A 12,650-nucleotide genomic window follows, 5' to 3' on the forward strand; every position below is an offset into this window, starting at 1 on the left:
TGTAATGTTAAGCAATGTTGTTGTCATGTTGTTATTTAAGATTGGATCCGGGATGGAAAATATTTGAAAATGTACTTTTTAGAGGAAAGAAATCCTAACAAGTTTGAAAAATTGTAATTATTGGTCTTTAATTTTTGTACCGTAACCTGGTCTTTCCAACAAAATACCCCCAATGTTTTTCATAAACGGCCTTTAAGACAGCAGTGAGGAATACAACAGCGAGCTACTGTAAGTTAACAAGAACTAAGCGATAGACTTTCAGTGTGTCTCTGTTCACGTGCCGGTCCTGGTTCATAAAGGTCACTTCATCCAGATCAAGGTCTTAAGTTGTCATGAAAGGGCTGCAGTGTATTGCACTGTACTCTGGTCTAAATGTATCAGTGTTCAGGTCTACTGAAATTCACAGGCTCTCATTCAAAGCAGGGGGCAAACATAAATTTTTTTATTTAAACTGCTGACTACAACATACATTATTCAGTTGAGGTGTGATGACCTTGAAGGAATTTTTTTATGCTAATATAAAAATATGTTTTCGATGGTTAAAGTAAGTCAAATACATTTGGTTTAGTCAATGAAAGGACAGGAACTGATATTGGCACACATGTTGGTTTTGATCAACAGTCTACTGTGAATTTAACTGTGTCACACACGGCTGCTGATGGACACGTCTACTGTGACGACTAGGGTTGGGTATCGTTTGGATTTTAACGATTTCGGTTCTGATTCCGGTGAGAGGGTAAAAATAAGTCCCATGCCAATTTCACTGGGAGAAAAATATATATATGAAAACATTAAGTCATATCTGTATTCCTATTTACAAATCACTTAACTGTTTCATTTTGTTGCGGTTATTGAATACAATTATATTAAAATAATCTCTGCATTGTTTAGTTAGTTTTAAGTGGTGCAGTTTGAGAATATACAACTGGCCAAGTCTCCTCTGATGTTACACTGCAACCTGCCTGTGAGACAGAGTCCAACCATACAGTCTGTGTCCAACACATGTCCTGCAATACATATGCTGCAGCTGCCCAGCTGCTCACTGTTTGTAAAAGTACATCAATAGTATTTTCATTTCAATAATGTACTTTCTATACCCTGCTTCATAAACAATACTGACATCCCTGTGCTCCTCCGAGTCTGTCTCACAGTCCGGGGATGTGAGGACAGCGCAAGGACACAGACAGGGAGGCTGGTTCACTTCATAAAGGAAATGGCGGTCAATATCAACAGCATAGGAGTTAAAACGCTTAATAACCTTCATTACGTGTTAGAGAAAGAACATAAGAAAGGTTGACAAAGATGAGGCTGTTAAACGGGCAGCAGAGCCGCTGTGTGTAGAAAGAGAGAGAGAGGGGGGGAGAGAGAGAGAGAGAGAGAGAGAGAGAGAGAGAGAGAGGAGAGAGAGAGAGAGAGAGAGAGAGAGAGAGAGGCTGAGCTGGAACAGGATTTCGGTACCCAACCCTAGTGACGACTGAAACTGAGATCTTTAAACTGCATCTATCTGTAATCAAACCCACATAACACACTTGCTGCTGTATAATGTCACATGATTATTGTCAGTGTATGTGTGTAGTACTCATTTCTTTCTCACGTCTTTGGCACTCACTAAAAGTGCAGTTTGGATGATATGTATCACTAAAAAGTAGAAAAATAATCTGGCAAACTCTGTTGATGTACTTAAAAAGGTGTTTGACAGGGTTGTTAATCTTTAGGTCGCCTCATTGCTTTGGAGAGAAGAAGCACACTCATACTACAGCCTATTTGAAATGTTAATACATAAAGTTTTTCATCCATGGGTTAAGGCAAATATACCAAAGTAAAACTATGAAGAAAGAGCGAGGTGAGGAAGAAACAGACTGAAAGCCAATAAGTAACTAAAAATCTAGAGAAATAATTTTCCAAAAAGATCATTGTACTCTCTGAAGTGCTGTTGTGAGGTTGCAGGAGGAAAGAGGACTCACCAGGCCAGCTATGGGTGTTGGAAGTCTGTTAATTTTCTTTACCAGGCCAGGTTTAATGGAGCTCAGCAACCTAACAAAAGACACAGAGGGAAGAAAACATCACAAGCTGAATTTAATAATAAAAACAAAACGAAAAGCAAGCCTGTGTACATTTGTTTTTCTTTGTAATATTTGAAATGAAACTCTGCAAAGTAAGTTCAAACCCAGTTCATACAGAATGAAATAACTGCAGGTCAAAGAGATAAAGAATGTGTGAAGCTGTGTGTTTGTCTTTAGAGTAAAGAGGGGGAACAAAAGGGGAGAGAGAAACATTTTCTGAGGGTCCCATGGTGGCATTGGCCCAAGGTTTATAACGACTGAGATACTAAATCACAGTGGAGAATTGTTGCGTCTCCTTCCCCCCGCTGGGAGCTGTTAAATAGTTCCAGTACTCTTGGGAACATGGTCCTTCTGCCGTCAAATCTCATTGCAAGACAGTTCTTTTACGGTTACAGTATATTTCTACAACCTTGGACAGCATGTCAGTCATAAACAAGCCACAGTTTCCCCCCCCTCTTCGCTCCCTCTCTGTCTCCAGTTTCTCTCTTTTGTGTGTGTTTTCATCAGAGGAAGCACTGTAATGATTCTGCACTGTAAACTAAAAACCCACTCTGGGATAATCTTACAGTATTAGACATCGGCGGTCCTGTGATGTCGATGGCATTCCAGCAGGTATTTTGTGATGAACTGCCGTAATTTACCTTTTAGTGAACTCTCTTTCCCTCAGACTTCCTGCTGTACTGTATGCTTCCCAGAATAACTTTCAACAACCCCAAGAGAAGGGTGTTCTCAGTGCCGCATACAATATGTGTAGGTGGGGAGAGTGGGCAATGCGAACAGTGGAGACAATATTTCAACTCTTGAAAGACATTATCAGAATAATGTTGCAGTCTGCTTTATTCTTTTATATTTAGCCTCCATAGAGGATTTCACCCTCTGTGGCACATGTGTCAAACTCAAGGCCCGGGGGCCAAATCAGGCCAGTGGTGGATTTAATTTCGGCCCGCAGGATCATTTCTAATTACTATTAGATCTGGCCCGCCGGGAAATATTGCACGCATTGATGAACTTGCACCCAAGATGAGATGCCAAGTATCTGGCTTGAACTAGCATCACAGAGCAGCAACCTGAGTTTCAATGGATGTTTCCTTCTGCACTTTCTTTCTTGCGACAACAGGGCATGTTTGGTTTTTTCTTTGAGGGAAATAGTTTTTTTGAAGCTGTTGCAATCATAAGAAATGAAGCTGCAGATAGAGCCATAAGAAATGAATGCAACTGATTATTTAATGTTGTTTTTATAGGCAATAATTTAAGTATTTAATTTATAAGTTCATTTCAATACGTTTTGCAATAAACATTGAACCAGTCCGGCCCCTGACTAGTACCGATTTTTTCATTTTGGCCCACTGTGTATTTGAGTTTGACACCCCTGCATCAGTACAGATGACTTTGTTTATTGCCCCTGAGATTGACTTTTTCAAAACATGAATCCAGATTCTTTTTTTGGGAGTGCGGCCCATTTGTGTCCACTCAAGACTGTCCCAGTTGTTAGTGTTGTTGTATGAGAGTGTTTCCTGTTTTTAAAAACAGATACAATCCAAACAAACACAGTACAGGCGATATAAATACATCCTCTTTTTGTATGTCAGGGACAAACACATTTCCTGACGCCTTGGTTATCGGAAAGATAAAGAGGTTGAAAAGTACTTCACTTTTGGAAGTAGTGAGATACAAAACAAACCTCTCTCCACCGCTGGACGGAAACCATTTACATGCATTAGTTGACTAAGTGCAGCGTTAAGGCTGGCGTCACACTGTCCCGAAATGTACACCAGATGGACACACGAATATGGAATTGTGAATTTCGCACGAAGATGGCCCCGAACTTGGTCAACAGCCAAGCAACAGCCGAAGCAAGTACGATGCCTACAGAAGGCCACACGATGGCACCCGAACCACACACGAAGGCATGTTGTTTCCATAGCAACAACAACTTCCTGTAAACAGCGTAAACTCGCCTTCAAAAATAAAAGCATCTAAATAAAACAGGAAGTTAACCTAAATTATATTTAAGACATACAACTGCAACGAAAGTAACAAAAACAATGTAATATCCTTTTCAGTTTCACAGAACACAAATTGTACTACAATACGATGGCTACACAACGGCATTGCGAGGGCTTCACGTAGTCGTGTTGCCTTCCTAAGACAATCGGGCAGCTTCTTGTTTCCTTCGTATTGTCTTCGTGAGGCGAAAAATGCCCGATGGCACCGATGATCACACGAAGTAAAGACGAAGATGACACGATTTGACAAGATGCCCTCACGATGGCCTTACGAAGGGCAAAATGGACACACAAATTCACCACGAAAATGAACCTTCGCAAGGTCTTTCGGCAATTGTTTGGCATGCCAAAGATTTTGCCACCGCTCACGAAGTTGCTGCCGGAGCCTGAGAAACTCCACCGGCGGTCATACGATGGCTTAAGATGCCCTCACGAGTGGCCCGATGTTGTTACGATCAGAGACGAATTTGAACATTTCCTTTATCGTGTGTCCATCTGGTGTCAATTTCGGGACAGTGTGACGCGGGCTTTAAGGAAGCGGATGTAAGGATGATGATTAAATAACAACAGTATAAAACCCAAAGACACTGCATTTGCAATCATATCAAACAGAAGCAAATAGCAGATCTTAAATTGGAAGACTGACAACAACAAAGTAATAATAATAATAATGATTCATTAGTTATCAAGAAAGATGCCAATTCATGTTCTAAACATAGCGATTCATTAATTATCTGCATGAGATAGATTCTGTTATCATTTTATAATGTTTGAATCACAAGAAGTGAAGACTTTGTTCCAGAAATTCCAAAACCAGTGGGGAAACTTTTAAATTGGATATGACGTCTGTATTCACAACAAACAGGGTTTAGACATCAGTGTTGTGTAACTGAACTTGTCAGATAGGAATGTGGAGGAAGTGTCTGTGTGTGTTTTCAGTCTCATTTTAGCACCTCGCCTTATAATGAGAGAGCAGAAAAGAGTTCACTGTGTCTCATGTGAGGAAACTGTAAAGGGGTATCAGTCTCTCTGATCACTGGACCATAGTGAAACAAGTGAGGGCATTTGGTTATGCGTAGATATTGTGTTTGATTAACTATTAGGGCTTTTTTCCTACCAATGCAGAGAAAGGCAGAGCACAATCCTATACAAATGATATAACTATTAACTTAGTTTAAAGATATATTCAAGAATGCCAGTGACTCGACCTGCTAGAGAGCATTGTGATAATGACCTTTGCACTCGTACTCTCAGGACTGGAGCTTTAATGAAGGTGTCACCCACTTCAATTCACCATTGAACACAATCAATCATCTCGAACCCATGACAAGTCAATAAAAACAAAGAAAGTCTTTGAGAAGAGCCGATCAGAAAGTGTAAAAAAACACATTTTCCAGAATAAGATTACCAAAGATAAAAGTAAAGGAGACAGCTACTGTAGTAGAGAAGCCTAATTGCTAAAGACAGTCAGATAAAAACAAATAAGATATAGTGAGAACTTACTCGCACAGCAGTATCCCATTCTCCAAACCGCCTCTGAAGTCCTTGTCACCAAAACATCTTCCTGTCACAGCCTAGAAAGAGAGAAGAAAGGAATGAGTTAGCAAAATATAACAAAAACAACAAAACACACACCATTAAAAAAACAAGTCAGCCTCTGAATCTAAAGTCTAAACACAAACGCTCTACTTAGAAACCAAGAAACAAGCCCAACAACCTTAATAGAACACTCCTTTCACGTGTTTCCCTCACGATAAATCCAGAGAATGGTCCACAAAGAGCCGTAGCCGTATATCAAGTCCCTCTCTAGTTAACAGCACTAAACACTAACAAGCTTGACATAAGCCACAATCATCCTGACCAAATGGCCGTGGCGGGCTAATGTGTTGTGACAGGGGGATTTAATGGCCAATAGTTACTCAGATCCTGTGAGGCTGCCTGTTTGCATGTATTTGCATGACTTTACAGTACATTTTCAGGCATGTGTGCTTCCGTGGGCAAATATAGCAACTCAAGTGCAGGCTAACATTTACTTACACACAAACACATGGTGGAACATTTGAACAGGTCCCAAACATGTGTAATGGTCTGTCACAGCAAAATGTTGGAAATAAATTGAACCCAAATTGCCGTTTTCTGCATATGAGCTTCAGCTGAACTTTTGACCTTTGACCTTTATTTATGTGAGTGAACAGGGCATCTTATTAATGCGTGTATGCCTCACATGAAAATGCAAAAAATAATCACAAGTGCAACGGAGAAATAACTGTCCCAATCAAGAATAGTGGTTGTTACAGGACTTTTAGGACCAGGCCTACTTATGGCGCATTTCCACTGCAGCGCGTAGCACGGTTTAAGCGTGCCGTGCCAAACCCGGCCCGTTTTTTGTTGCGTTTCCACTAGGGGTAGTTCTGGCTAGCGGGTACTTTTTCACAGTTTTTCTGGCCCTCCAAAATCGTGGTTCTTTCCGGGCCAACAACCGGGCTGAATATGCTAAACTAGTGACGTGAGTGGCTACAACTACAACACAATGAACATATTTTACCATGATTTAATTGTAATACATGTTTCAAAATGATGCCGAAGTAACAACATACTGAAACCGGTTAGTAAAAACCATGAATTAATGCTTTGACAAGTCTGCAGACAGACGGCAAGCGAAACACCTTTTAAAATGCGTGTTTTCTGAATGGAGATTGGCTAAGCTAACGCAGTATATGCTCCGACCGTCCACACTCACAACAACGGCCTATACAGACATAAATAAAGCAGCGACTGTATTCGCCATGACACAGGCAGTCTGTGGTTTGTACTTGTTTAACTTTTGTCTAGTTTCTGAACAGATATGAGGAGCTGTGAGCTCTGAGTGCTAACAGCTAACGGCTGATGTTGGTGTTGTGGTTCGCATTAAAGATGACGTCACGGCTCTGCCTACACTGCGTAACTATAGTTACTGCCCCAGCTACTAAACTGTAATGGAAACGCAGCATAAAGTGAGCCTGGCCTACCAAGGCCTAACTATACCGTACTAAGCCGTGCGAGGCCCTGCAGTGGAAATGCGCCATTACAATCCATTTCTTCTTACAGTGTCACAGGTTTGGTCATACAAAAAGGGAGAGGGGGGCTTTGGTCTGCTGGGTTGGAAGCCAAAACAATTACAAGATTACATTTCCTGAGAGATTATTTGACATGTATTTGCACAGCTGCGGAAGAAAAAGTGTGTCGATGTAGAGTGTCTGGGTCAGCTGTGTGTTTTGTTTCTGTCAGGTTCTTGGCCCGTTGTGAAGCCTAGAGCCGTTACAAAAGGAATGGACTGCTGTGTGTCAGCAAAGAGGTCGACAGTAGGCCTCATTTCTGCTGCTGGGGGGTGCTGGGGGGGCACAGAGAAGTGTCGTGTTTGGTACTTTGGACTTAGACAGAAAGAAAGCACATAAAGATAGAAAAACAGAGAAAAGAGAGAGGTAAATATGTTCCCTTTATGCTGCCATTTAGGTATTCATCGCTGCTTTTCCATTCTACACCAGCAGGAAATGGTTTGCTTCGTGGGTGGACAGTATCAAAGTGATGTGTGAGATCTGAGTGTGAGGCCCATAAGTTGGCCCTACAATTCAACTATATGGTCCACTAAACCAGGGGTTCCCAAAGTGGGGGTCGCGAGCCCGAGTGGGGGTCACGAGATGCTTACAAAATTTAAAAAAAATGTAATCAATTTTTTAACCCATCTGTAGAATTTCCCCGCAGCGAGGCTCCCCCCGTTGACAATCCAGTGTTTCTCCACTTAGACTTTTATCCATTGTTTGTTTTATATGCTTCTTGAAATCCTATAAAACTTTTCTTTTCTACAACAGATTACAAATCGCTTGAAAATGGTACAAACAAGTGGCAACATGTGTGACGAAGGTGTTGCGCTGGGCTAAATCATGCAATCGAAAATGAAACTTAAGCTCGCTCCATTGCGGAGATATTCCCGCGAGAGTGCGCAAAACGTAAATAAATAAATGCATTCACTAGCACCTGCACTAAACCCATGTTCTATGAAAACAGTTAATGGACCTGCTCTTCCTTGAAGATCTGCCACCTAAAAGTTTGTAGATTAAAAAGCTCATTCTGTATCGATATTTTAGATTTTTCTACTTAAAGTAGACCTATCATGCTATATTTGAATAATATAGTGTAGGACCATACCTATATAAGGCATATTTATACTTTTTTTTCCTTCAAAATACCAAACAGATCATGCATTTTAGCCATGCCTCATTTCGCTCAATTTGACATTTTTTAGCTCTGTTTTTGCAAGGGCTGTTTCTGTGAGAACAGCACCATCTACTGGCCTGGCATATGTACTACAGCGTCTCCAGCGCTTTCGAACGGCAATGGCCGTGGCTGTCTCCTCCTGATTGGTGGAGTTGGCCCAATAGCCGTAGCGCCACCGTCCTGATGTCAGGACAGTGTTCAAATCTGGATCAGTTTTTATCAGATCCGTTGCAGCCCCTTTTTTAGAGATTTGGGTATGGAGGAAAATAGAGAGGGTTGTGTTTTCTGACACTTGGTGAGTTCCCTGGAACACCGGGGACACATATTCATGTATAAAAGACGTACAAAAGTGCATTTTGCATGATAGGTCCCCTTTAAGATCTTAAGTCATAATAACATGATTGTAGAGTAGTCAATAACTTTTCTAGGCCTTCACTGTGAATGCAAAGCAATCCCAGAGTTATTACAGAATAGTGTTCCCTGGTTTTGTTCACATTCTGATTTCGCTAAAAATAAAATGGCCAACATACTTTTATATCTGAAGCTTAAAAATATCTGCAGCCAAGAAGATGACCTTAATTTACGAGCCACTCAATAAATGTGTCACATGAATGTTAATGTCCTTACTTCTAGAGATGGATGACCTTGTACTGTTTTGAACAGTTTCTTGCCAAACAATAAACACCTGGTTTTGGGTTATTAACTAAAAAAGGAATGATGCCGGTTTCTGCAGGGATTGAACAGCCTCTCCAATAACTAGGTCAGCTTTTCACTGACCTTGCAGATGAGTATGAGTGTACACGGGAAGATTAAAGTGTCACACTCCCTTGACACGGAGAGATTACAGTGACACCACCTTCATACTTTGAGGGCAGAGTGCAGCCAAGTGCAGGACAACAGGTGAGGTCAGACACAGTATAACTATCACCATTATTAAAGATAACGAAATCTGGAAAAATACTGATGGGGGATAAATTAGGATACAGATGGTATTGTTCAATTTCCAATTTGAAAACAGAAACGAAATAAATGACTTAAGGAAAAAAACTTGCATGTGTATTAAAACGGTTTTTCCATATTCAATAAATCCCCAAATAGTTTCATTTTATGGGCCACTGGTGGACCAGAACCTCCAGCTGGATAGGTTTAAGGTTAGGTCAATTAATATTCTGTCCTTTGGCGTGCATGCATATTAACATAAATGACATATTACTCTTCTAGCTATGACAAGGGAATGGCAGGGATTACTTTTCTCTCATTATCTTGATGTGCAGTTTGGCAGTGACTGCATAGCTGCTAAAGACCTTGGATCATGTTAATCTATGGCTCCCATTGGTGGCGCAAGTGAGCTGAAGTGCACCTGAAAATCCTGACTGACCCGAGGGAGGCCTTAGTTTGATACAATTGGGCACCATGCATGTAATAGAGAATCAAAATGTTTTTTATTAGCAAATGCTGCGTGAAAGGGGAACACATAACCACCATACGAGACGGAACTAAAATACAATTTCACTCACTGTTACCTCAACATCAAGAGGCAGATGGAGAGTGTTACCGTCCTAACTCACACAAACACCTCCTAGAGGATTTGTTGAGGTTACATCTAGGGATGGAAGTTGACTGCATTTCTATAGCATTATTTGGTCTACCGAGCAGTAAAATTGTTTAAAAAAAACGTACTGCTTTTTCAACAATCTAAGTTGCAGGAGAAACTGCATGTTCAGGTTTCTAAATTAGATTAAAGTTGACTTTAAGAGCTGGAAAGCTTATTTGAACTGTTGTTCAATGTCACTTATGTTTCTACTTTAAGCAACAATTCCATCTAACACTAATTCTATCAATATAATGCAAAACTAGGTGGCGACAATAAGTTAATATACATTTCTTAAAGGTCACCTATTATGCAAAATCCACTTTTTCATGTCTCTCATACATCAACATGTGTCCCCTCTGTGTAAAGAGATTCTGAAAGTTTCAGGAACAAAGATTCACTCTCTGTTTGTCCTGATTCATTTATATAAAAAATGAGCTGATCAGATTTTGGCCACTTTATGATGTCATAACGATTTTTTGGCTTGTGTAACCATTAGCCAATCACTAACCAAGGTAACTCCCCCCACACATTATCACCTGAATCTCCTCCTTTGTGTTCTTTTTAACCAAATATCTCTCAGAGGGGCGTGGGGAGGGGCTCCTTATTTTCATCTAAAGTAACAGACAGAGAATCAGCACTTTGGAAACAGGGCTGAAACAGAGGGGATTATGGGATGCTGCAATGATCTGTTTGGTGTTTGGAGCCAAACACTTCAGAGACATGTTTTGTATATATCTGAGGACTATAATATATTGATGAAAAACAGTATAATAGGGGACCTTTAAAGCAGAACACTGGCCAAGTGAATTGCAGAGCACACATGCATGCTGTAACAGACAAGAAACTGCTATGTCATTACAGTTGGACACAAACACGTGAATGGAAAGATGCATCCTGAAAATGCTGGAAACTTCTAGATCTGAACTCAAACCACCGCAGGGTCATGTGAGGGGACTCAATTAAAGAGAGGAATGTGTCGCCTTTGTTGTTTTCAGTGGAACGTCGCCCGCATTGTTCCACAAACAATCAAACAATGCTGATTTGCTTTTTATCCCTCTTTTCACTTCCTTCCCTTTGGAAACACTTCATATCCAGACTGAAGTATTTCTGTATTCATGTCCAAAGTGGCCATCACCATCACTTTGATATCCAAAAAGACAGGATGTCTACAGCATATTTGTTTAGAAAAGGCATGAATGAACTTTATAGAAGTACTTTTGCCAAATCAGGTTTCCCTGAGAAAGCAGTAGTGTGTAAAGCTATTTTTTTGCTTTGATGAAATATACAATATAAAACCCAATGAGGTTTTAACGTGAAAACTCCCAGGAGACATTGCTTTCATGTTCTGAGAGATAAAACCTCAATGTGATGAGAGCAGACTCCTCTACAGTCAAATCATGTCAAGGCAATTTAGTGAAATGAAACCACGAGGAAAATTAGAATTGAACAGATGAAGAATAATGAAAATTTGGTCAGGCAATTTCCCTCAAAGCAACACACACATCAAGAGTTTCCCATCAAACAGTGATCAAGTCCATGACTTTCACATCTTCCCATTTTAACTAGTTTACTTCAATCCCTCCACCCTGGGGGCCATCCAAATAAAACAGATATATTGCATTGTAGCAGTAGTCTCAGGGGCCCTAGGGGGAAAGGCTACCTGTCCTAAATTAACGACCAATAATTCAAGGTCTGAGACAGCTTGGTTTCCGTGACTTCAGGAAGTAAAAGACTAGCTACTTTAAGACCCCGGGGCCAAGTGCTGTCCGCCTGTTAAACACTTGACAGCTGCTAGCTCTATGGCTGGTAAACATAAACAGACACATGTGCTCCCAAGCCACACGCCTGCTTTGTAGTCAAAAGGATTCTACTTTACATGTTGTCTTAAGTGTGTTGCATAATCCTGACTGAATCCAACTCAAGGTTCAAGAACCCATGTAAACACGTATTCTGGCCTTCAGCCAATAATCTTGTTAATTCAATTTGGCTAGAGTGCTCATTCTGTAAATGCTTCTGGTTCCAAACAACAGTACAAAACCACAGTGTGCACCATGGTAATTTAGTAATACAACCTGTTATGACCTGAGTTAGGGGAATAGAAACAAACAATGCTGCTGATGAATGATGTGTGTAGTCTATAGACTGAACAATGAAACCATTCAACTTTTTCAGTATTGCAGAAACTAAATCAACTGTTTCATGACAAGACAAAACACCGCTCTGGAACAGACACTCTTAGTCAACCGCCAAGTTTTTATCATCAATAAAAAAGATTTAGATCTTGTCATTGGCTTTTAAAAAGGAACAGGATATTTTCCAAGCAGAATTAAAATTGGGAACATCTGAGTTTTCATCGGCCTCTGGCTGGGGGTCCTCTAAACTAATGGAGTTTCAACAAGTTCAGCCAAAGGTCTGGGGTGTTATCTGCCAACGATCAACCATTCAGACTTATTTATAAGATGCCACCACTGAAACCACCACAGGGATCCAGTATTGTGACTATGGACTGTCTGCTCTGTGCTCAGTGTGTTGGCATGTCGTCCGACAGACTGAGGGAGAGTTGGGAGTGAAGGGGATGCAGTGTTTCCCACAGAATTTGATTCTATTTGTGGGGGCACCGCACCCCCCCCCGGCAAGAAAAGCCAAAGGCCCCTTAACCTATTCAGGTGGCCCACGCATCCACCCCCCCCTCAAATAAGAAAATACATGCGAGTTCATGGCTACTGTAGACAA

The 12,650-nt window shown here is 40.8% G+C and overlaps 1 protein-coding gene across 9 annotated transcripts in view; it reads right to left on the minus strand.

Annotated features, from left to right (window-relative positions):
• Positions 1-12,650, minus strand: part of LOC117485244 (LIM and calponin homology domains-containing protein 1-like) — a 102,237-nt gene that overhangs the window by 58,231 nt on the left and 31,356 nt on the right. For all 9 annotated transcript variants that reach the window (XM_034133800.1, XM_034133797.1, XM_034133793.1 and 6 more), the window contains exons 2-3: positions 5,573-5,643; positions 1,965-2,034 (exon numbers count right to left, since the gene is read on the minus strand). In XM_034133800.1, the coding sequence (XP_033989691.1) occupies positions 1,965-2,034; positions 5,573-5,643 (141 nt within the window). The remainder of the gene's footprint in view (positions 1-1,964; positions 2,035-5,572; positions 5,644-12,650) is intronic.

This window comes from Trematomus bernacchii, unplaced genomic scaffold (genome assembly GCF_902827165.1).
Source record: "Trematomus bernacchii unplaced genomic scaffold, fTreBer1.1, whole genome shotgun sequence".
NCBI lineage: Eukaryota > Metazoa > Chordata > Actinopteri > Perciformes > Nototheniidae > Trematomus > Trematomus bernacchii.